Raw genomic sequence first — 21,373 nt, forward strand, 5'->3', positions numbered from 1 at the left:
TGCATTACATTGGCTCCAGCTCTATAACCACTCCACTCCTCTTCTCCTAGGGCCTGACCCTTGACCTGTCCAGCCAGTCAAGGAACATACCGTACCAGTCCATGGTGACCTCCCTGGGCATCCCCGCAGCACCAGAACTAAAGACTGTCTGCAGACCCCTAAACCAAATCGACTTCACCCTGGTGAGTGTGTGTGTCAGTGCCTGGACGCTGCCGTTTAAGATAGGGGAGGACAATCTTTTTTTTTAAATGAGCATGGCCTTATTTCTATTACAGTGTATTGGATGACTGTCATTCATATTCCATTCACCCAGCTCAATGTAACATCGATAGGTTGAGACTACTACATGATACATTTCCTCCCTTTACCCATCATGATGTTGCTACAACCTATACAACGTAATTGCACAGGTCGAGATCCGCCTTGCTAGCTAAGCAAGTAAAAGTGGAAAAAAAATACTACGAAATATGGCTCTCGCTCTTTTGCTTCGCCTTAATTTTTGAAGAAATTGATTTGTTCAAAACTGTCCAGCTATTGTCTTTCTCTGAGTCGACTACTCACCACATTTTACACACTGCCGTGGTAGCTAGCTGTAGGTTATGCGTTCAGTACTAGATTCAATCTCTGATCCTTTGATTGGATGGACAACATGTCAGTTCATGCTGCAGGAGCTCTGATAGGTAGGAGGAAGTTGTCATAATTAATGTGTAAGTCTATGGAACGGGGTGAGAACCGTGACCCTCCTAGGTTTTGTATTGAAGTCAATGTAGCCAGAAAAAGATGGAAACTAGCTGTCCTCCAGCTACACCATGGTGCTACCCTACAAAGTGCTGTTGAGGCTGTTGGGTTGTAATTTGAAATACTTGTTACACCAGAAGTTAATGGTTATCTGTAGGAGGAATGTATATGGTGGAGTCAATAAAGTGTGGATATGAGCAATGGGCTTGGAGAGTTGCTAAGTGAGGGAAAAGGCAATCGCATGGTTGCGGTCACTGATAAGGGTGGAGAGCTGTGGATTAGTGAGGAATGGGGGGCCGAGGTCAGGTCACATGAAGGAACAGTTTATTGCACACGTCACTTAACTTCCCGCCAAGCAACAAATATGTCATGTTTAGAGAAAAGGAGGAGACTCTGCCTAAATTGTGGTGTAAATACTTGTGCTGGTGGGAATATGTCTTTGTCTTTTCAGCTGTCTGACCCATTGGGTGAATATACTTAGTTTGAGCTTTTCCCAGTTGTCTGTTAGTTTTTACTCAGGTTCTAAGTAAACAAACTCCACTGTAGACCTTCATTGCTAAACAGTGCGCTTTAATCAATTATTTGGTGACGTGAATATATTTTGTATAGTTATCTAAAAAAGGATACCTTTTTTAATGTTTCACAATAAAACTTTTGTATTTTTATGAAACTCACTGAGGAGGATGGTCTTTCCCTTCCTCCTCTGAGGAGCCTCCACTGTTGTGTGTGTGTGTGTGTGTGTGTGTGTGTGTGTGTGAGAGAGAGAGGGGGAAACTGCTACGGTTCTTCTGAATGTTGCAGATGGAATAATAAAGCTGACATGAATAGTTCTGATACGATTCCTTATTGCGTTGTGTCCTAGCATACTGGCCATGGTCCATTTTTAGTTGACTGACCAGCTGTGTGCTTACGCCTACAGGAGGTGTGTCTGAGCAGTATGTCTGCGGGGCTGCAGCTGTATCAGGATGTGCTGGGTGTGCTGAAGGAGCGTGTGACCACTGAAAAGGTGACAGGACTCCTGGCTGACATCAGAGACCTGCTGGCCCAGGTCAACAAGGTGAGACTGACACACACAAACTCCCTGAGTAATAGCAAGATCACTGAGGTCCTACACTCATATTGTCAGGCTTGAGAGGTTCGTTTAGGTTGATAACCTCCTGTATGTGTGTGTTTTTGTGCTGTTCAGATGCAGGAGCCGGGCCAGATGAGCAGTGTGGCCCAGTACGAGGCCTCGGGACTGGCCTCACGCCTCCCAGGGGACTACGAGGTTCAGGTTGCCACTCACTTTATCCTGTTGCAGCTCCGTGACTTCACACAGAACCTAAAACGCAGCCTGCGCAACGTCGAACACCTGACTTCCAGGCCAGAACAGAGGGGCTGAACTACTCCTTTTCAGGCCAGGACAAAGGGGCTGGACTGCACTCTACAGCGGCAGCAAAACCTGTGCAGACATGGATGGAGGACCGGAGTGGGGTCGTCCATGCCAGAAGCCTATTGGACTTCTCAGCCAGCTGCGTCATTTGAGCCTGCTTCAGTCTTTCTATCTATTCTGTCAATCAAGGTCAAACGGGACATTCGAAAACATGAAGCAAGCGGAGCACTTTATCTGAGAGAGAGGGACGCTACACAATTGGTTTTGGTGCCATCCCTTATCTGCCAAGATCTGGTCCTCATCCTATAACTGCAGGTAGCTGGCCTTGTTCTACCTGCGTTTCTTCATCTCTTTCTCCCCATGAGGGTTTTGTTCTTAGCTTGTCCTGCCACTCTACGACACCTCTGATTGCTGTCTCAGATTTTCCTTGAGATAAAGCAACACTGATAGCTGCCAGATAGTGGCAAGTCCCCGCCTGCACTCCCTCTAACTCGGATGTGAGATAAACCATGGCCACTGTTTGATTTGTCTGTTGAGTCTCTTAGATACTTATTTATACTTAAAAAATATATATATATTTATATTTATGAAGTACTGGGATATTTGTTTGTGTATTTTAATTTATTTGGTTTGCGTGTGCATGTCTTTATTTATTTAATGTATTTATACTGTATGTGTTTTTTATTGATTGATACAGTCATCCCTAGAATAATTTTCTGGTGGGTGTCAAAAGATTTGTATTGTATGTGGTTTGGCAGAGAGGTAAAACAAATGTTATATACCAGGAGCTCTGATCTCCTTCCCTTTGATTTATTTATTTATTATATTTTTTTTTACAGGACAGTAGGAAGTCGGGAGACATGTAAAGAACAAACAGTGAGGAAGGGTTTTAGACGAGCGGCCGAGTTGCCTTGAAGGCATGTTGTAACGGTTTTGACTTGAGGTTATTGTTTGTAGGGGTGCCAGTTAGGTTGTGCCTACCAGAGAAAATATTGCTTTCTCCTTTTTGTTTTGTGAGGGAATGAGTCCCGTCTGGTCCGTCAAGTCTACACCAATACAAAGGACACATGGAAAAGGATGGACATACACTTTTCATAAACCATTAAAAACATTGGAAATAACTTCAAAACAACTGTTCTTTTGCATTGGTTGTATTACCAACATAAATGATCACACACACGTAATAATATGACGAACAATGAGCTCTGGTTCCTCCAGAAAAGTCCTGTACCTCGGGCCTAAAAGAGTCCAGCCCGGTAAAGGAGTTCAGTGAACTCAAGTGACCTTAGTCACGCAATGTTTGTCCGTTCATAAAAGTGTAGCTTAAACCCAGCCTCAATCATACAATCAAACTCTTTTATAATACAACCATAAAGAGTATCAAATCTCAGTAGTCTTCAACTACAACTAACCACAAATCAACACGGTATAAATCACATTCAAACAAATGAAATACCGTATGCAAAAAAACATATGCAATCCAATCCTCTAACAGATCTCCAGCAGAGAAAGGCCACGACGAAACAGCCAACAGATGTGTTGTCCAAAGGAAGAAATGAGTGGATCCGATCCTGGTTAAACTTGAAACAAGGCTACAAAGCACATTTTTAAATACAACAAAACAAACAAAGTAAAGAAGCTTCGGAACTGAGGGTTGAACACATCCTCATTTGCACCACCATCACAACCCCTTTTTTCGCAACTGATGCAGGCAATTTAATTGGGAATTAAAGAGGAAGCGAACAGGTCAGGGTTCCCTATCCGCAGGCAGAACAGTTGAAACTGGAGCAGCAGTACGACCAGGTAGACTGGGGACAGCCAAGAGTCATCAGGCCAGGTAACCCTGAATCATGATCCTAGGGCTCAGGTCCTCTGGGAGGGGAGGGAGAGAGGGAGAAAAAGAGAGTTAGAGGGAGCATACTTGAATTCACACAGGACAGCAGATAAGACGGGAGAATTACACCAGATATAACAGACTGACCCTAGCCACCCGGCACATAGACTATTGCAGCATAGATACTGTTGAGACAGGTGGTGTCTGAGGAAGGCCCAGAAGATTTCCAGAGACTTCAGCCACACCAGCCATGGACTGTTTTCTCCTTTACCGTCTGGCAGGTGGTCTCGGAGCATTAGGGCCAGGACCAACAGGCTCAGAGAGTTTCTACCTGCAGTCTATAAGACTGTTGAACAGCTAACCCCTGGCTGTCCTTAAGGCTATTTGCACTGACTCTGCATTCCCACATCGAATACAAATTCACTCACGCATGCACGCACGCACACACACACCCAACCCACCCACACCACTGCTGCCTCTATGTGTTATCTACCTCTCTACCTCGCTCCTAACTCGTCACTATTCCCTTTACTACTTGTATAAAGTATAACCGTGCACTCATATAGATCCACAGTATATTCTTAACATTTCACAATATATATTTATTGATTTTCTTTTTAATGGACAATATGGTTAGCGCATTTCTTTAACTCCTTCTTCACATTGCTAGTCATTAGCAGCTGAGATAGAATATTGTTATTGTTGGATTATTATATTGTGTGGCAAGAGAACAGCATACCCAGGATCAACACTTAAATAATAGTGTTGCAATAGTGTTGTAATAAAAGCGTTTTAAAATGTAATAGGAACATTTTAACCAGAACCTCTATGCTTGTCTACCTTCGAGTTGAAGATGAACAGACTCAGTCTGAGGAATCACTCTGTCACCCCTACTCTGTCAAAACCTCGGACTCAGTGGGGAGAACATATGATTCAGATGTTTCTTGCGGTTCCATTGTTGTCCATGACTTGATGGACCATTGTGAACAGATTCACAACATTGTCATGGAGCTGTGAAGAGCTGTTGGAGACTGCAGAGCTTTTCGCAAGAAGCAGGGATGAGAAGAGGGAACAGCAACTTACTTCACTGACATTTCAGCAAAGGCATACACACAGGCTTGGCGGAAAAGAGCTTCCCTGATTGTTTTTCCCTCATCGTGAAAGTCGTTAGAACAATGTCTAACACACTTTTCCCCGCTGCCACTGATTCCATTAACAAACACGTTTCTGTGTTTCAAAATCAGGTTTTGGAGTTCATCAACTATATATTGGGACAGAGTGAGGATCTTATCCATGGAGATGACTTCATGTAGTCCTGCTGGATTTACAACATCCAGGATTGTGTTAACTACACCAGTGATGGTTTTGCCACCCACTGGAGGGTCGGACTGTACCATCATTCACATCAATAATTGTACTTGGTACAATCGGACAACTATAGACAGGCAACTCACTAGGAATGTAACTTCCTGGGAGCAATGTTCCCTCCAATTTTTTGGGGCACTGAGCAAATTTTTGGTCTTGTCAGGCCTCCCGAGTGGCACAGTGGTTGAAGGCACTGTACCGCAGTGCTAGCTGTGCCACTAGAGGTTCTGGATTTGAGTCCATGCTCTGCTGCAGCCTGCCGCGACCGGGAGGCCCATGGGGCGGCGCACAATTGGCCCAGCGTCGTCCGAGTTAGGGCAGGGTTTGGCCGGCAGGGATGCCCTTGTTCCATTGCGCACTAGCGACTCCTGTGGCTGGCCGGGCGCAGTGCACGCTGACACGGTCACCAGGTGTACGGTGTTTCCTCCAACACATTGGTGCGGCTGGCTTCCGGGTTAAGTGGGCATTTGTGTGAAGAAGCAGTGCGGCTTGGTTGGGTTGTGTTTCAGAGGATGCACAGCTCTCAACATTTGCCTCTCCCGAGTCTGTACGGGAGTCGCAGCGATGAGACAAGACTGTAACTACCAATTGGATACCACGAAAAGGGGGGTAAAAAAACTATTGTGAGCGGAAACTTGAGCTTTGTGAGAGTTTTTGCAACTTCTGGCGCGCATTTACAGTGAACACTTACAGTTTTAGACAATAGCCAATAGGCTATTGTGGCTATTTGAGCATGATGTAGGCCGAAATCCCATAACATTTTCACATGGAAATAGCTTTTGACTTCTATGATTTTCAATGCAGGCCTACATTGCATGAGACTTTTAAAAAGTGTTTACATACTGAAGGGATTGACATTAATTAATTAATTTTGACTTGGTCTAACACCATGCACCAAATAGGTGACTAAATTGCATTGTATTGTGTTGTAATATGTAAGAAACCACTTTACAAAATGAAATGAATTATTATTACCATACAGAGAATTAGACAGTGTAGGCTACCCCTCTGTTTATAGGCTTGTTTGCATATTCAAGCCTGTCTCAAAATACAACACTGCTCCTTTAATTAAGACATAAGCTTTTTACCTGACTGGCTTTTCAAAGGCAAACGTATCCTATACATGTTGTGCTCTTGTAGGAAGCGGTAACTCGGCAAAGTATATCAACAAATGTGCACACCGGCGGCTCTGATCTGAAAAGTGCATTCACTCGCGGGTGATTGAAAGACCGCTTATGGGCTACTCCCGTCAATAGAATTCTACTCCTTTGGCTCTGGCTGTGCATAAAACAAAATCAGACTCAATCTTGAAAAGTTATATTTGTTTTGGTGTGTTGCATTGAAAAGGGCTGATATAATGTTGATTCGATCACCGAAAAAACGTTGATCTATATATATATAGTGCAAACTAATGGGGCGCACTCAGTGACGTTCAATCTGTTCAGCATGGCATTTATTTTGCGTGGCAGTCCTGTAGGAAGTGTGCTCCAGCTCTTCATTGCCTTCACATTGAGCCATCGCTACACTTTACGTCATAGTTCCCAAAATGTTATGTAGTTGGGCGAACTTCCCAGAGGTCTTCACTTCTTCAGACCTGGAAATTACCTCCTGAATGATGACCAAGATCAGAGACTTTTTTGGCATCAGCCATGGTAGCACTGCTTTTGACACAACGGGAGAGAAAATACCCCAGCATTCTCTGAAGACACTGGCAAATCACCTGTGCTACAGACCACATCTTCATCTCGGACACAACACCTTTTTCTGAGTCTGTGGATGAGGTCTCTGAATCGTTTGAATCCTGAAGAAGGACCGAGTCTGTACCAGAGTACTCTGTGGTCTGGAACAGGCTTTTCACACCATCTACTATGATTTTAAAAGCATCACAGGCTGTTGTGTCCATACTCATAGAGGAAGCAGTGGGTGTGCTCTGTAAAATTCTGTCCTCACAGGTACGTGACTCAGTGTTGTGACTCTGTGTTAATACATTCTTTACCCAGTTCATAATGCTGTCTACAAAATCAGACTGCTTCGTGTTGTCATCAGCTTCAAATGCCTTTTACAAAGCTCTCTGCAGCCGCCACAAATGTGTCCATGATTTTAGATGTCTCTGAATCAACATTCATCGACGACACAGAGACATTGTCGACACAGAGACATTGTCCTCTACCATAGTGGGCATCTTGGTCTGGCGAGCAGCTTTGCTGCATGGCTCTGAGTTCTGAGAATGTGTTCTAAGACTTACATTTTTCTCAGGAGTACCTAACAATTTCCCCCTTGCTTTCTCTGGAAGCTCTGACTGGATAGTTTCCTGATGCGTGGGATTAGGATACCAGATGGGCTTTGGTGCTGGTTGCACTCTCCCGTGGACTCACATCGGATGATGACTCACAAGGGAAAAGAGAAAAGCTTGAAGCAGTGAATTCATCCAGTTGGGAGAATTTTTTATTATTAATTGATTTAACCTTTATTTAACCATGCAAGTCAGTTTAAGAACAAATTCTTATTTACAATGACGGTCTACCAAAAGGCAAAAAATATAGGACAAAACACATCACGACCAGAGAGACACCACAACACTACATAAAGAGAAACCTAAGACAACATAGCATGGCAGCAATACATGACAACACCGTATGGTAGCAACACAAGATGGGAGCAGCACAAACATTATTGGGCACAGACATCAGGACAAAGGGCAAGAAGGTAGAGACAATAATACATCACACAAAGCAGCCACAACTGTCAGTAAGAGTGTCCATGATTGAGTCTTTGAATGAAGAGATGGAGATAAAACTGTCCAGTTTGAGTGTTTTTTGCAGCTCGTTCCAGTCTCTAGCTGCAGCCAAATGAAAAGAGGAGCGACCCAGGGATGTGTGTGCTTTGGGGACCTTTAGTAGAATGTGACTGGCAGAGCGGATGTTGTATGTTGAGGATGAGGGCTGCAGTAGATATCTCAGATAGGTGGAGTGTGGCCTAAGAGGGTTTTATAAATAAGCATCAACCAGTGGGTCTTGCGACCGGTATTCAGAGATGACCAGTTTACAGAGGAGTATAGAGTTCAGTGATGTGTCCCATAAGGAACATTGGTGGCAAATCTAATGGTCGAATGGTAAAGAACATCTAGCCACTCGATAGCACCCTTACCTGCCGATCTATAAATTACATTTCCGTAATCTAGCATGTGTAGGATGGTCATCTTAATCAGGGTTAGTTTGGCAGTTGGGGTGAAAGAGGAGCGATTGCGATAGAGGAAACCAAGTATAGATTTAACCTTGATATGTGCTGAGAGAAGGACAGTGTAGCCATACTCCCAAGTACTTGTATGAGGTAACTTCCTCGAGCTCTAAACCCTCAGAGGTAGTAATCACACTGGTGGGGAGAGGGGCATTCTTCTTACCAAACCACATGACCTTTGTTTTGGAGGTGTTCAGAACAAGGTTAAGGTCAGAGAACTTGTTGGATACTAAGAAAGCTTTGTTGTAGAGCATTTAACACAACATACAGGGAGGAGCCAGTTGAGTATAAGACTGTATCATCTGTATATAAATGGATGAGAGAGCTTCCTACTGCCTGAGCTATGATGTTGATGTAAATTGAGAATAGCGTGGGGCCTAGGATCGAGCCTTGAGGTACTCCCTTTGTGACAGGCAGTGGTTGAGACAGCAGATGATCTGACTTTATACACTGCACTCTTTGAGAGAGGAAGTCAGAAAACCAGGCCAAAGACCCCGCAGAGACACCAATGCGCCTTGGCCGGCACAAAATAATGAAATGGTCTACCGTATCAAAACCTTTAACCAAGTTGTCCTTTTAGCTTAGCTTCTTTCCAAACCTGGTCTTAATATTCTGTATGTAAATCAGACACTCCAATTAGTATGGTAGGTTACATTTTGTATAGTATGTAATACATTTGGTCCATCACCCATTTCGTATGATATGTTACAAATTACAATTCATATTATATTTTACGAATTTGCAAAATGTACAATATGTTATGCAATCTAGCTCAGTAACGTTAGCTAGGCTAGGTGTAAGGTTGAGGTTAATTTTAGGAGGTAGGTTAAATAATTAAACTAGGGTTAGGTGAAGGGTTAGCTAAAAGGGGTAGGGTTGTGGGAAGGAGGATTAGCGAACATGCTCAGTAGTTGCAAAGTAGCTAAAAAGTAGTAAAAATTGTTGAAAAGTTAATGAGCTAAAATTATAAATTTGTCCATGATGAGATTCTAATTCACAACCTTTGGGTTGCTAGACATTTGCGTTATACGCCCGACCAACCACCTAAGTAACCATCTGTCTTATGCAAACTTAAAATATCAAATTTAGTTTTACATAAAGAATAATACAAAAGGCTCTGAGACCAGGTTGTCTTTCCACTGCTGGCCCTGTCTTTCTTTGGCTAGACTACTGGCTCTTTTATCTCTCTCCTGTTGATATTTCAAATCCAACTGCTTTCCATCCGATTTGGGAAGGATGCAAAAAAAAGGGTATACTTGCTAAAACATGTACGACCAGTACAAACCCGTTTGAACTGCGCCCTGAATTCGAGGATTGCAGGTGTCATAAAGTCATAACGATAATGGTCTCATGCACCTGATAGGCTAGGTGCTATTCTATACCACTGTAGATAGCCTATTACTAGTAGTACTAATATATATAGGACTAATATGTCTATCAATATCAGATGTTATGTTAACTTTTGAAATCCCAGGCCTACATGTATTCCAAGGACTAAGCCTACCTTATTGTCATCCATAATTGATCACTTGAAGTTCGAATCCACGTCTGTCTCAGCTACATGGAAGAACAGTAATGATAACTGATGAAAAGTAACAGAACTTTATAACGGTATTACGTCATGCAACCTAATGTTGTGCATGTCCGCAAGGTCTTTTTGTTCCTGAAGAGCGCGGGGGCTGGGAATAACATGGGGGGCAAGGATATAGGCATGGTGCTGTGACCTTAAGAGCAATAATTCAAGGATGTGTTGGCTATGTTTCTTGTGATACCTTTAGGCCAAGTATTAGTCCAAAGCTCCCACAAGACACTTCGAAAAGGATTCACTATGAGGAAATAATTTTAACTATTACAGACTACAAAGGGAAACACAGAAGTGAGCTGCCCATTGATGCGAGCCTAACACACAAGCTAAATGCCTTTTATGCTCTTAGCTCGCTTCGAGGCACGCAACACTGAAGCATGCACGAGAGCACCAGCTGTTCTGGATGACTGTGTGATAACGCTCTCGGTAGCCGATGTGAACAAAACCTTTAAACAGGTCAACAGTCCCAAAGCCACTGGGCCAGATGGATTACCAGGACGTGTACTCAAAGCATGCACGGACCAACTATCAAGCGTCTTCACTGACATTTTCATCCTCTCCCTGACCGAGTCTGTAATACCTACATGTTTCAAGCAGACCACCATAGTCCCTGTGCCCAAGGAAGCGAAGGTAACCTGCCTAAATGATTACTGCAATGTGGCACTCACATTAGTAGCCATGAAGTGCTTTGAAAGACTGGTCATGGCTCACATCAACAGCATCCTCCCAGACACTCTTGACCCACTCCAATTCGCATACCGCCCCAACCGATCCACAGATGACACAATCTCAATCGCACTCCACATCGCTCTTTCTCACCTGGACAAAGGTAACACCTATGTGAGAATGCTGTTCATCGACTACAGCTCAGCATTCAACACCATAGTGCCCACGAAGCACATCACTAAGCTAAGGACTCTGGGACTAAACACCTCCCTCTGCAACTGGATCCTGGACTTCCGGACGGGCCGCCCCCAGGTGGTAATAGTAGGCAACAATACGTCTGCCACGCTGATCCTTAACACTGGGGCCCTTAAGGGGTGTCCTTAGTCCCCTCCTGTACTCCCTTTTCACCCATGACTGCGTGGCCAAACACGACTCCAACACCATCATTAAGTTCTCTGACGACAACAGTGGAAGGCCTGATCACCGACAACGATGAGACGGCCTATAGGGAGGTCAGAGTACTGGCAGTATGGTGCCCGGACAACAACCTCTCCCTCAATGTGAGCGAGACAAAGGAGCTGACCGTGGACTACAGGAAAAGGCGGACCGAACAGGCTCCCATTAACATCGACAGGGCTGTAGTGGAGCGGGTCAAGAGTTAAGTTCCTTGTTGTCCACATCACCAACGAACTATCATGATCCAAACATACAGTCGTGAAGAGGGCACGACAAAACCTTTCCCCCCTCAGGAGACTGAAAATATTTGGCATGGGCCCCAAGATCCTCAAAAGGTTCAACAGCTGCACCATCGAGAGCATCCTGACCAGTTGCATTACCGCCTGGTATGGCAACTGCTCGGCATCTGACCGTAAGGCGCTACAGAGAGTAGTGTGAACGGCCCAGTACATCACCGGGGCCAAACTTCCTGAGATCCAGGACCAATATAGTAGGTGGTGTCAAAGGAAAGCCGATAAAATTGTCAGAGACTCCAGTCACCCAAGTTATAGACAGTTTTCTCTGCTACTGCACGACAAGCGGTAGCGGAGCACCAAGTCTAGGACCAAAAGGCTCCTCAACAGCTTCTACCCTCAAGCCATTACACTGCTGAAAAATTCATGAAAATCGCCACCGGACAATTTACATTGACCAGCCATTATCCACTGCTTCTACTCGCTGTTTGTTTGTTACCTATGCATAGTCACTTCGCCCCCACCTACATGTACAGATTACCTCAACTAGCCTGTACCCCTGCACACTGACTCGGTACCGGTGCCCCCAGTATATAGGCTCGTTATTGTGTTACTTTTTATAATTACTTTTTATTTTAGTCTACTTGGTAAATATTTTCCTCTTGAACTGCACTGTTGGTTAAGGGTTTGTAAGTAAGTAAAGTCTACACTTGTATTCGGGGCATGTGGCAAATACATTTTGATTTGATTTGAAGTGAAATAAGCTCTAATCTTTTAGAACCTCTTGACTTTTGTGAACAAATTCAGTGCATAAAATCTAAACACACCAACATTAATACACCTTTCATTCATGAAAACGACACCCCTTTCAGTGAAGTATTGCAGGTGCAACCGGTTATAAAAACAAAACAAGCCAACGTGACCCTTGAGCTCTTGTTCAACACATCTGCATTTATTAACAATGGCAGTAAATTATGTGAGAGACGAACATTATGAATTTCTGGACTTTCTCTTTACTCATTGTGTTTGCAAACCACAAGGCAATGATAAAAAGAAAAATACAAAAAGGAATGTAACTAGTTTCCTTCCACCTCAGAGGAGGGCAAAGCTATTACACTGTACTAATGGGCCATGGTCAATAATGCAAGAGTCCCTAGTGTGAAGCAGAGATCCAGAATGAGTTTCCAACAGCATTTTGTCTGGCATGTCGAATCTCATGCACTCCTAAAGAGTAATGACAAAGTGTACAATGGAATGTTAAAAGATGAGAGAAACCATACAATCGTTCGGGTCCAGATCATAGAGCTCCTGTTCCATGGCCTCATTGGGGGTTGCTTCCTATTCTGAAGTGCAGATATGAACACGCATTTCCCAGCATATGTACTGTATTCTAACAGTACCCCTCGAGGCAGTATCAGAACTGGAATCATAAAGATGCTAAAATGTCTCAAATTCAAGGATCCACTTCAGTAAATCACATCTCTTTTTCACCCAGACATTTCCATTGGTCAACTGTCCCATTGCTGACATGTTGCCCATGGTTGTAACTTTACTGACAGCATAGCTCTAGCCAAGGAATATTATTTTGTGAACATATTTAATTTAGTCCAGTTTGTAGGTACATGATACTTGTCCAGTGTCTGCCCGCCATCTGAGAGGAGAAGTCAGCCTTGTGATGTCCCTTGGTTAGGTCCATTTGACAGTCAATACATGAACAGACATTGTATCGATCCAAATGTGTTCTATGCAGTTCGCTTTCTTTTTGTTAGTAGAGGTCAACAGTTTTGATTCACAACTGTAGGGCAAGGTATTCACTATGAAGATGGATTTAAAAAAAGGTAAACATATACCGCATATAGCCAAGAGGAAAGCGCAAAGTAGCAATAATACCATTGGGGACAGTGGTTTAAAGGTCTTGAGATGAGAGAGGCTCTGCTTATCTCTAAGGTGGACCGTGTGTGTTCCATAATGGCACACTCACTATATTACGATCAGCATCCTATACAAGCATATTGTATGGAGTTAGTAGGCCAATGATGGTTCAATGTCATACAAGACAAAACACACAAAAAGTACTTAAAAAAAAATGTTTTTCCTTTTTCTTGGAAAGATCCAATGCAGCCATTTTATCTCAATCTGAAATCATTTTCTGGGTCACAATTAAGTACCTTACTGTGATGGTTTTCAATTAAAACCATCAAAAAGAAACTAAATACTTAGCAAAGAGCAATACTTTTTCTAGGACTGTCTGGGAGTGGTCTGGGTGGGGAGGGGGAAACTGAAAACTAGATTTTTGGGGCAGGCCAAAAACGAATTAGGGCAGGCCAAAACTCCATCCCACCAAAACAGGCCGGAATTCACAGGCAGTCTTTTCAATGAACTCTTACACTAAAAAGGGCATTACCATAATTTTCACAATTTGACACTATTATTAAAACCTCAGTGTGGAAATATATAATTTTACACAGGTAAACCATGTTGACTGCACTGGGCCTTTAAGTCACTTTTTAGTTCTATGTTCACTACCACTTCTCAGCATGTGGAAGTTGTTCGCACATCGACTCCAATATTACCTAATACTTCAAAATATGGTCATAAAACCTGTCAACTTATTCCAGAGACGGTAAACCAGGAATTAGCCACGACCTGATATTCCTTCTCTCAATCCAACTCACTGAAATAGGGACACCTCCTGGTTTAGAGCAGTACTGCAACAGAAATATACAGTAACATTGGGCCCATGAAAACAGATGTCCTTGACAAGAGTTTTCACAGTTAAAATACACATTTTTACATTAAAACAATTAAAATGACAGAAGATTAAAATAATAATGGGGCCAATTTTTAAGATTTTTTTTATACATTGTGGGGGGCAAATGAGTCTGACCTGTTTGTGCCACTAGGGGACAGATAAGTAATGACAGGAAGTTCCAAATGCCTAGTCTTGGATAAAAAAGACACTTGACAAACATGAGCAGCACAGAGGGAGCAAGGCAGCTGACTGGTATTATTGGAGATTCAAGTGAGAGCATCGCGTCTACAGACAAAGCCCTTTCACCTCACCGCAGTATTCCACAGTGGCATCCTCCTCCCGTCTCCTTCATCTGCACTGACCTGAGATGGACTGGACAGGTGACAGGAGGTCCTCTGGTAGGAATCAGATCAGACACACTGCTTTGCTTTAACCTTCCCTATGTTTTTTTCCGATCAGCTGAAATTAAGAAAAGGAGACAAGGAGATAGGAAGCCACTTGAGACATGCTGGAACATTTTTCCCCCTGCCTCCGTCGATCGCTTTCATAAAGCTGCTATGCTACATCAACATTATCCCATGGCTCTAGTTACCCCAACATTACACAAAGATTGCCATCCAGTCCCCAAATTCTTAGGGCTATACCGATCTGGGGGCTAAATTTAAACCCCTTTGCTAAACTAGCAGTGATTCCAGGCTCAAACGTTAGAGCGTGAGTAAGACATTCCTGGTCGGGGCGCGGAAAATTGATATAGAGCGAAGCACAAAGTCAAATAATACTGACCCTCTACATTATCAGAGCCCAAGGTGAGACATACGCAAGTAAAACCACGAGTAGCACATTGAACTGTTAAGCTTGCACATATTCACACCCTGTTTGCCATTTTGCTAATATAAAAAGGAAAATGTGCCACTTTGCGTGGCCTATATCCACTTGGAATTAAACCATCTTCTGTATACCCAATCTTCTCGATGCTTAAGTCAATTCCATTCAACGCCCTCTCAACCCAGCCACATTGCTTAAGCTTTTTAAGCAATTTTAAATATATGTAAAGAATATATACAAAACAAGCATATCATCACTGTACAAATGAACTTGAATCCAACCCGAGTCTTTCCATCATTCAAGGGGAGCAGTTGAGCAAAAAAGGGGAAGCGGCCATTTTCCTTTTGTTCAGTTAGTAGAAATCAAAAGATCGTGCCATAACAGCAGAAGCACTGTCTGTCACCAGTAGGCTATACACCAGTATTTGAGGATCTTTGTCATCATATCAGTTTCTTCTGTCCAATTCTGGTCTCCATATTCAGTTTATTATTGAACCAGTAAGTCTAGTATAGAAGCGTTAAGTCAGTAGGGGCTGTATTTCCTGGTTAGTTATTTTACATGTGATAAGACAGAAGGAAGAGCATAGAAGACAAGCGACCTCCTTCACAGATTGATCAATTGGGTAGTTAAACTAGGTGAATGTGGTTCGATGCAACAAGGACTCCAGGTTCTGAATAAGGAGCATATAGGGATTGTTGACGCGGCTCGAAGCAAATGACCGACATCAGTTGAAAACATTATTTTTTTCTTCCATTTTCGCTTGCAGGTGTCTTTTGATACCCCTGCCCCCAAAACTGCTGCCCTTAAAGTCGTCCTTTCTCCATTATTTTCTTCTTCTGTTGTCGTTCTGACAATCCGTCAAGGAAAACGTGGATTGGAAAAAGGATAGCCCCAGTGTGAAGGCATTGTTCCTCCTTTCCCTCGCTCTGCCAGAGGTTTAGGAGGGATCAGAGGTCTTCAGCGCATCCACCTTGGTCTCCAGGTCTGTGATCTGAGGAGGACAGAGAGAGAGAGAGGGGGGGGTTTATTACACACAAAATCCCAAGGCAGAATGATCATAACTCAGTAGCATCTTCATGCTATGTGTCTAGATTAACCACAGCAAATTGTGTTACATAATTATTGAGAATGTCATAAAATATTTCCACACACAGTAGAACCTAAATATACAACACCTTGTCCTGAAGGTTGTCTGCCTCTTCCTTATGAGTGGCCTCGTTCTCCTCTTGGGCTCTGCGCTGAGCCGTCTCCCTCTTCAGATACTCAATCTCCCTGAGACACATAGCGTGGCGTGGTTAGGCTGAATCTTGCCCACCTCCTGAATCCTCCATTCCTCCTACAAACCCCAGAACCCCCATTCCTCTTCCTCCTACAAACCTATAACCTCCATTCCTCTCATCCCCCTACAAGTGCTGAGCGATTAGTGCTGTTTTGAGGTCGGTTCGGTTTATTATACAAAAAATTATCACGGTTTTCAACAAAACTAAATATAGTTTACATTGAATTGCCAAAACATTGAAAAACATTTAATTGTCTCTGCAAGGTGCACATTGGGTAAACATCAATAGAAACATAGGGAATTATGATGAAATAATACAATATTTCAGTGTATATTATTTCGTTTTTATTTGATGATTTTATTATTTTTCATTTAATCATCATCTCATCTCTGCTCAGGCAATAGCAGCCAGCCAGCCAAAGATCCAACGTTCTCTGTGCTCCCCATACTGTACTGTCTGACGAACCTAATAGCTGTAGCTGGCTAAGTATGCTGCAGAGCTGTCTGACGAAAAATCATTTTACTAGATCCCTTTCAGTCAGTAAACTTCGGTACAACATACTATAGAGAGTCGCACTCTCGTGATTTCAGCTTAAAAACCTCTTTGGGATGGGGGGGCAGTATTTTCACGTTTGGATGAAAAGCGTGTCCAAAGTAAACTGCCTGTTACTCAGGCCCAGAAGCTTTGGATGGAAAACACTCTGAAGTTTCTAAAATTGTTTGAATGATGTCTGTGAGTATAACAGAACTCATATGGCAGGTGAAAACCTGAGAAAAATCCAACAAGGAAGTGGGAAATCTGAGGTTTGTAGTTTTTCAAGTAATTGCCTATCCAATATAAAGTGTACATTTGGTCAGATTGCACTTCCTAGGGCTTCCACTAGATGTCAACAGTCTTTAGAACTTTGTTTCAGGCTTCTACTGTGAAAGTGGGGCAAATAAGAGCTGTTTGAACCAGTGGTCAGGTTGAAAGCCTTTAGTTTAGTCACGCACGCGGCCGTGACCACGAGCTCCGTTCCCTTTCCTTTCTAAAGACAAAGAAATTGTCCGGTTGGAATATTAATGAAGATTTATGATAAAAACATCCTAATGATTGATTCTATACATCGTTTGACATGTTTCTACAAACTGTAATGGAACTTTTTTGACTTTTCGTCTGGACTTAGTGCCCGCGCCTTGTGCATTTGGATTAGTGTACTAAACGTGCAAACAAAAAGGAGGTATTTGGACATAAATGATGGACTTTATTGAACAAAACAAACATTTATTGTGGAACTGGGATTCCTGGGAGTGCATTCCGATGACGATCATCAAAAGTAAGTGAATATTTATAATTTCTGACTTCTGTTGACTCCATAACATGGTGGGTATCTGTATGGCTTGTTTTGGTGGCTGAGCACTGTACTCAGATTATTGCATGTTGTGCTTTTGCCGTAAAGCTTTTTTGAAATCTGACACAGCGGTTGCATTAAGGAGAAGTATATCTTTAATTCTATGCATAACACTTGTATCTTTCATCAACGTTTATGATGAGTAAATTGTAAATTGATGTGGCTCTCTGCAAAATCACTGGATGTTTTGGAAGCAAAACATTACTGAACATAACGCGCCAATGTAAACTGAGATTTGTGGATATAAATGTGAACTTTATCGAACAAAACATATGTATTGTGTAACAGGAAGTCCTATGAGTGCCATCTCATGAAGATCATCAAAAGGTTAGTGAGTCATTTTCTCTCTAATTGCTGCTTTTTGTGACTCCTCTCTTTGGCTGGAAAATGGCTGTATGCTTTTGTGACTAGGCGCTGACCTAACATAATCACATGGTATGCTTTCACAGCAAATCCTTTTTGAAATCGGACACTGAGGTGGGATTAACAAGAAGTTTATCTTTAAAATGGTATATAATACTTGTATGTTTGAGGAATTTTAATTATGAGATTTGTTTGAATTTGGCGCCCTGCATTTTCACTAGGTGTTGTCAAATCGATCCCGTTACCGGGATTTGATCCCTAAGAAATTTTTAAGGATCTACAATCACGCCTGACCAGGCCAATGAAATCCATGCCTCGCCAGAAGCCCTGCCATCCATAGGTGATAAGTATGAGGGTCTGATTCATTCCTTCAATTATTCCACTCAGTATGAACAGGAATGATTCACGCTACTAACACAAACAATTAGAAAATGAGACTGTCTTACGTTGTGCCAACTAAACTGTCCCATAGTGGTAGAGCTCATCCTCTGGACGTGGGGTGCTGAAGTTTGTATTTGTTCTCATACGTTTTCTAAATCAAATGACGTGTTCTTCTTCAATTTGCTGGTGCGATGATTAAGACGGCTAAGAAAATGAACGAGACGACGACGGCTGAGCCATTTATCTATAAGGTACTCACTGTGTGTAGTTAGTCTCCGCTTGCAGCCCGCTCAGGCGGCCCCTCGCTCAAACCAGTCCGTGGGAGTATTGCCCACTGCCTGTGCGACTCGGTCAAGCACCGCTTGCCACTCTTCCCAGACTTGTTGATGAAGGGTCCGGCCCCACCTCGGTTATGTGGACTTTCTCGACTTGGCTAGCTAAGTGAGCGCTGCATAGCGTGCTAGCCAGGTTGGCTAACACGCGTAGGCGAGCTAGCTATTACTAGCTATTCCCACGGTGGAGTTGCTCTCTTTTTGAGTATACGTAGTGTTAAGTCGCTTGGTTTTTCTAAAATGGACCATGCTACAGTCAAAGAAGCTAGCTAGCCTAGATTATGCTAAAAAAGAAAAAATCCTGGCTAATGTCAGCTAGCATGCTTAGCTTCCTGCGAGTGAAACGTAATATATTTCCCCCGGCATTATGGCAACCCCATTCCCATTTATGTTTAAATACGGATAGCCAGGGGCACAATGTTTAGTGAGACCGCCAGATCATAGGCAGTAGGGATGTTCTCTTAATAAGTGTGTGAATTTGGCCCATTTCCCTGTCCTGCTAAGCATTCAAAATGTAACAAGTACTTTTGGGTGTCAGGGAAAATGTATGGGAGTAAAAAAAGTTTTCTTCAGGAATGTGGTGTAGTAAAAGTTGTCAAAAACATAAATAGGAAAGTACAGTTACCCCCAAAAAACTACTTAAAAGTACTTTACACCACTGGTTGATTTTATTCATCCATTATTTTACCAGGTAAGTTGACTGAGAACACATTCTCATTTGCAGCAACGACCTGGGGAATAGTTACAGGGGAGAGGAGGGGGATGAATGAGCCAATTGTAAACTGGGGATTATTAGGTGACCGTGATGGTTTGAGGGCCAGATTGGGAATTTAGCCAGGATACCGGGGTTAACACCCTTACTCTTACGATAAGTGCCATGGGATCTTTAATGACCTCAGAGAGTCAGGACACCCGTTTAACTTCCCATCCGAAAGACGGCACCCTACACAGGGCAGTGTCCTGGGCATTGGGATAGTTATTTATTTTTAGACCAGAGGAAAGAGTGCCTCCTACTGGCCCTCCAACACCACTTCCAGCAGCATGTGGTCTCCCATCCAGGAACTGACCAGGACCAACCCTGCTTGGCTTCAGAAGAAAGCTAGCAGGGGTTAATGCAAGGTGGTATGCTGCTGGCGACACATTGGAGAAGTGGGCGCTAAGTGTAAAGAAGTGCGGATCGGCGGGTCATGTTTCAGAAGACGCATTCCTCTCCCGAGCCCGTTGGGGAGTTGCAGCGATGAGACAAGATCGCAATTGGATATCACGAAATTGGGTAGAAAAAAAAGAAATAAAAAAGGAGATGAAATGGTACCACGAATATGCATATTCTTGGTACCATTTGAAAGGAAACACTTTGAAGTTTATGGAAATGTGAAAGTAATGTAGGAAAAGATAATACAAAGAAAAAAACAACCGTTCTTTAGTATTTTTTTGTACCCTCATCTTTGAAAGGCCATATAGTATTATTCCAGCCCAGGTGCAATTTAGATTTTGGCCACTAGATGGCAGCAGTGCATGTGCAAAGTTTTAGACTGATCCAATATAAAATTGTGCACTCTCCTCAAACAATAGCATGGTATTCCTTCACTGTAATAACTACTGTAAATTGGATAGTGCAGTTAGATTAACTAATGGCAGGGTAGCCTAGTGGTTAGAGCATTGGACTCGTAACCGAAAGGTTGCAAGTTCAAATCACCGAGCTGACAAGGTACAAATCTGTTGTTTCTGCCCCTGACCAGGCAGTTAACCCACTGTTCCTAGGCCGTCATTGAAAATAAGAATGTGTTCTTAACTGACTTGCCTAGTAAAATAAGAACTTAAGCTTTCTGCCAATATCAGATATGTCTATGCCCTGGGATATTTTCTTGTTACTTACAACCTCATGCTAATCGCATTAGCCTACGTTAGCTCGACCGTCCCGTGGAAGGGACACTGATCCCGAAGAAGGATGTTGTACCTCGTTTCCCTCCTTCAGGGAATAGTACTTATAGTCATAATACTACGTTCATCAAAGTAGGCAAGTCATACTTTCTAGACTGCTTATTACCAAATACTACAACTATCAAATCCGGTTGCGCTACCTCACGAGCTGTCTCTATCCATCATCCTCTCTCGTGCAGTCTGTGTGTATCCGTCTCTGTCCATGCCGGAAAGAATAGGCGCAATTGATTATAGTCATTTAAGTTAATTACCACATTTCTGCTGTGAATTAATTTGCTTAAATGGAAACTACAACTCCCTTCAGCCTAGCGTCTCGTATCGTTCTTGACTTCTCTAGAGAAACGGCGCGTTGAGCTAAAAAAATTTAAGTAATTGAACCAACGTAGGTCATTTAATAACAAACCCCCGCAATTTCAGTTAATTGCTCAGCACTACCACCTAAAAATCCCAGAATCCTCCATTTCTCTCTTCCTCTTACAAACTCCAGAATCTTCCATTCCTCTTTCTCCTATAAACCCCAGAACCCCAATCCTCTTCCTACTACAAACCCCCAGAAACCCCCCATCCCTCTCTTCCTCCTACAAACCCCAGAATCTCCCCATCCTTCTCTATAAACTCCAGAA

The 21,373-nt window shown here is 42.9% G+C and overlaps 1 protein-coding gene across 3 annotated transcripts in view; it reads right to left on the reverse strand.

Moving 5' to 3' along the window:
• Positions 1–12,417: 12,417 nt before the first annotated feature.
• Positions 12,418–21,373, reverse strand: part of ppp1r9ba (protein phosphatase 1, regulatory subunit 9Ba) — a 68,672-nt gene continuing 59,716 nt past the window's right edge. For all 3 annotated transcript variants that reach the window (XM_024390039.2, XM_024390038.2, XM_042307067.1), the window contains exons 10-11: positions 16,239–16,335; positions 12,418–16,054 (exon numbers count right to left, since the gene is read on the reverse strand). In XM_024390039.2, coding sequence (XP_024245807.1) covers positions 16,001–16,054; positions 16,239–16,335 — 151 coding nt within the window. In that variant the 3' untranslated portion in view covers positions 12,418–16,000. The remainder of the gene's footprint in view (positions 16,055–16,238; positions 16,336–21,373) is intronic.

This window comes from Oncorhynchus tshawytscha, linkage group LG27 (assembly GCF_018296145.1).
Source record: "Oncorhynchus tshawytscha isolate Ot180627B linkage group LG27, Otsh_v2.0, whole genome shotgun sequence".
Classification (NCBI taxonomy): Eukaryota; Metazoa; Chordata; class Actinopteri; order Salmoniformes; family Salmonidae; genus Oncorhynchus; species Oncorhynchus tshawytscha.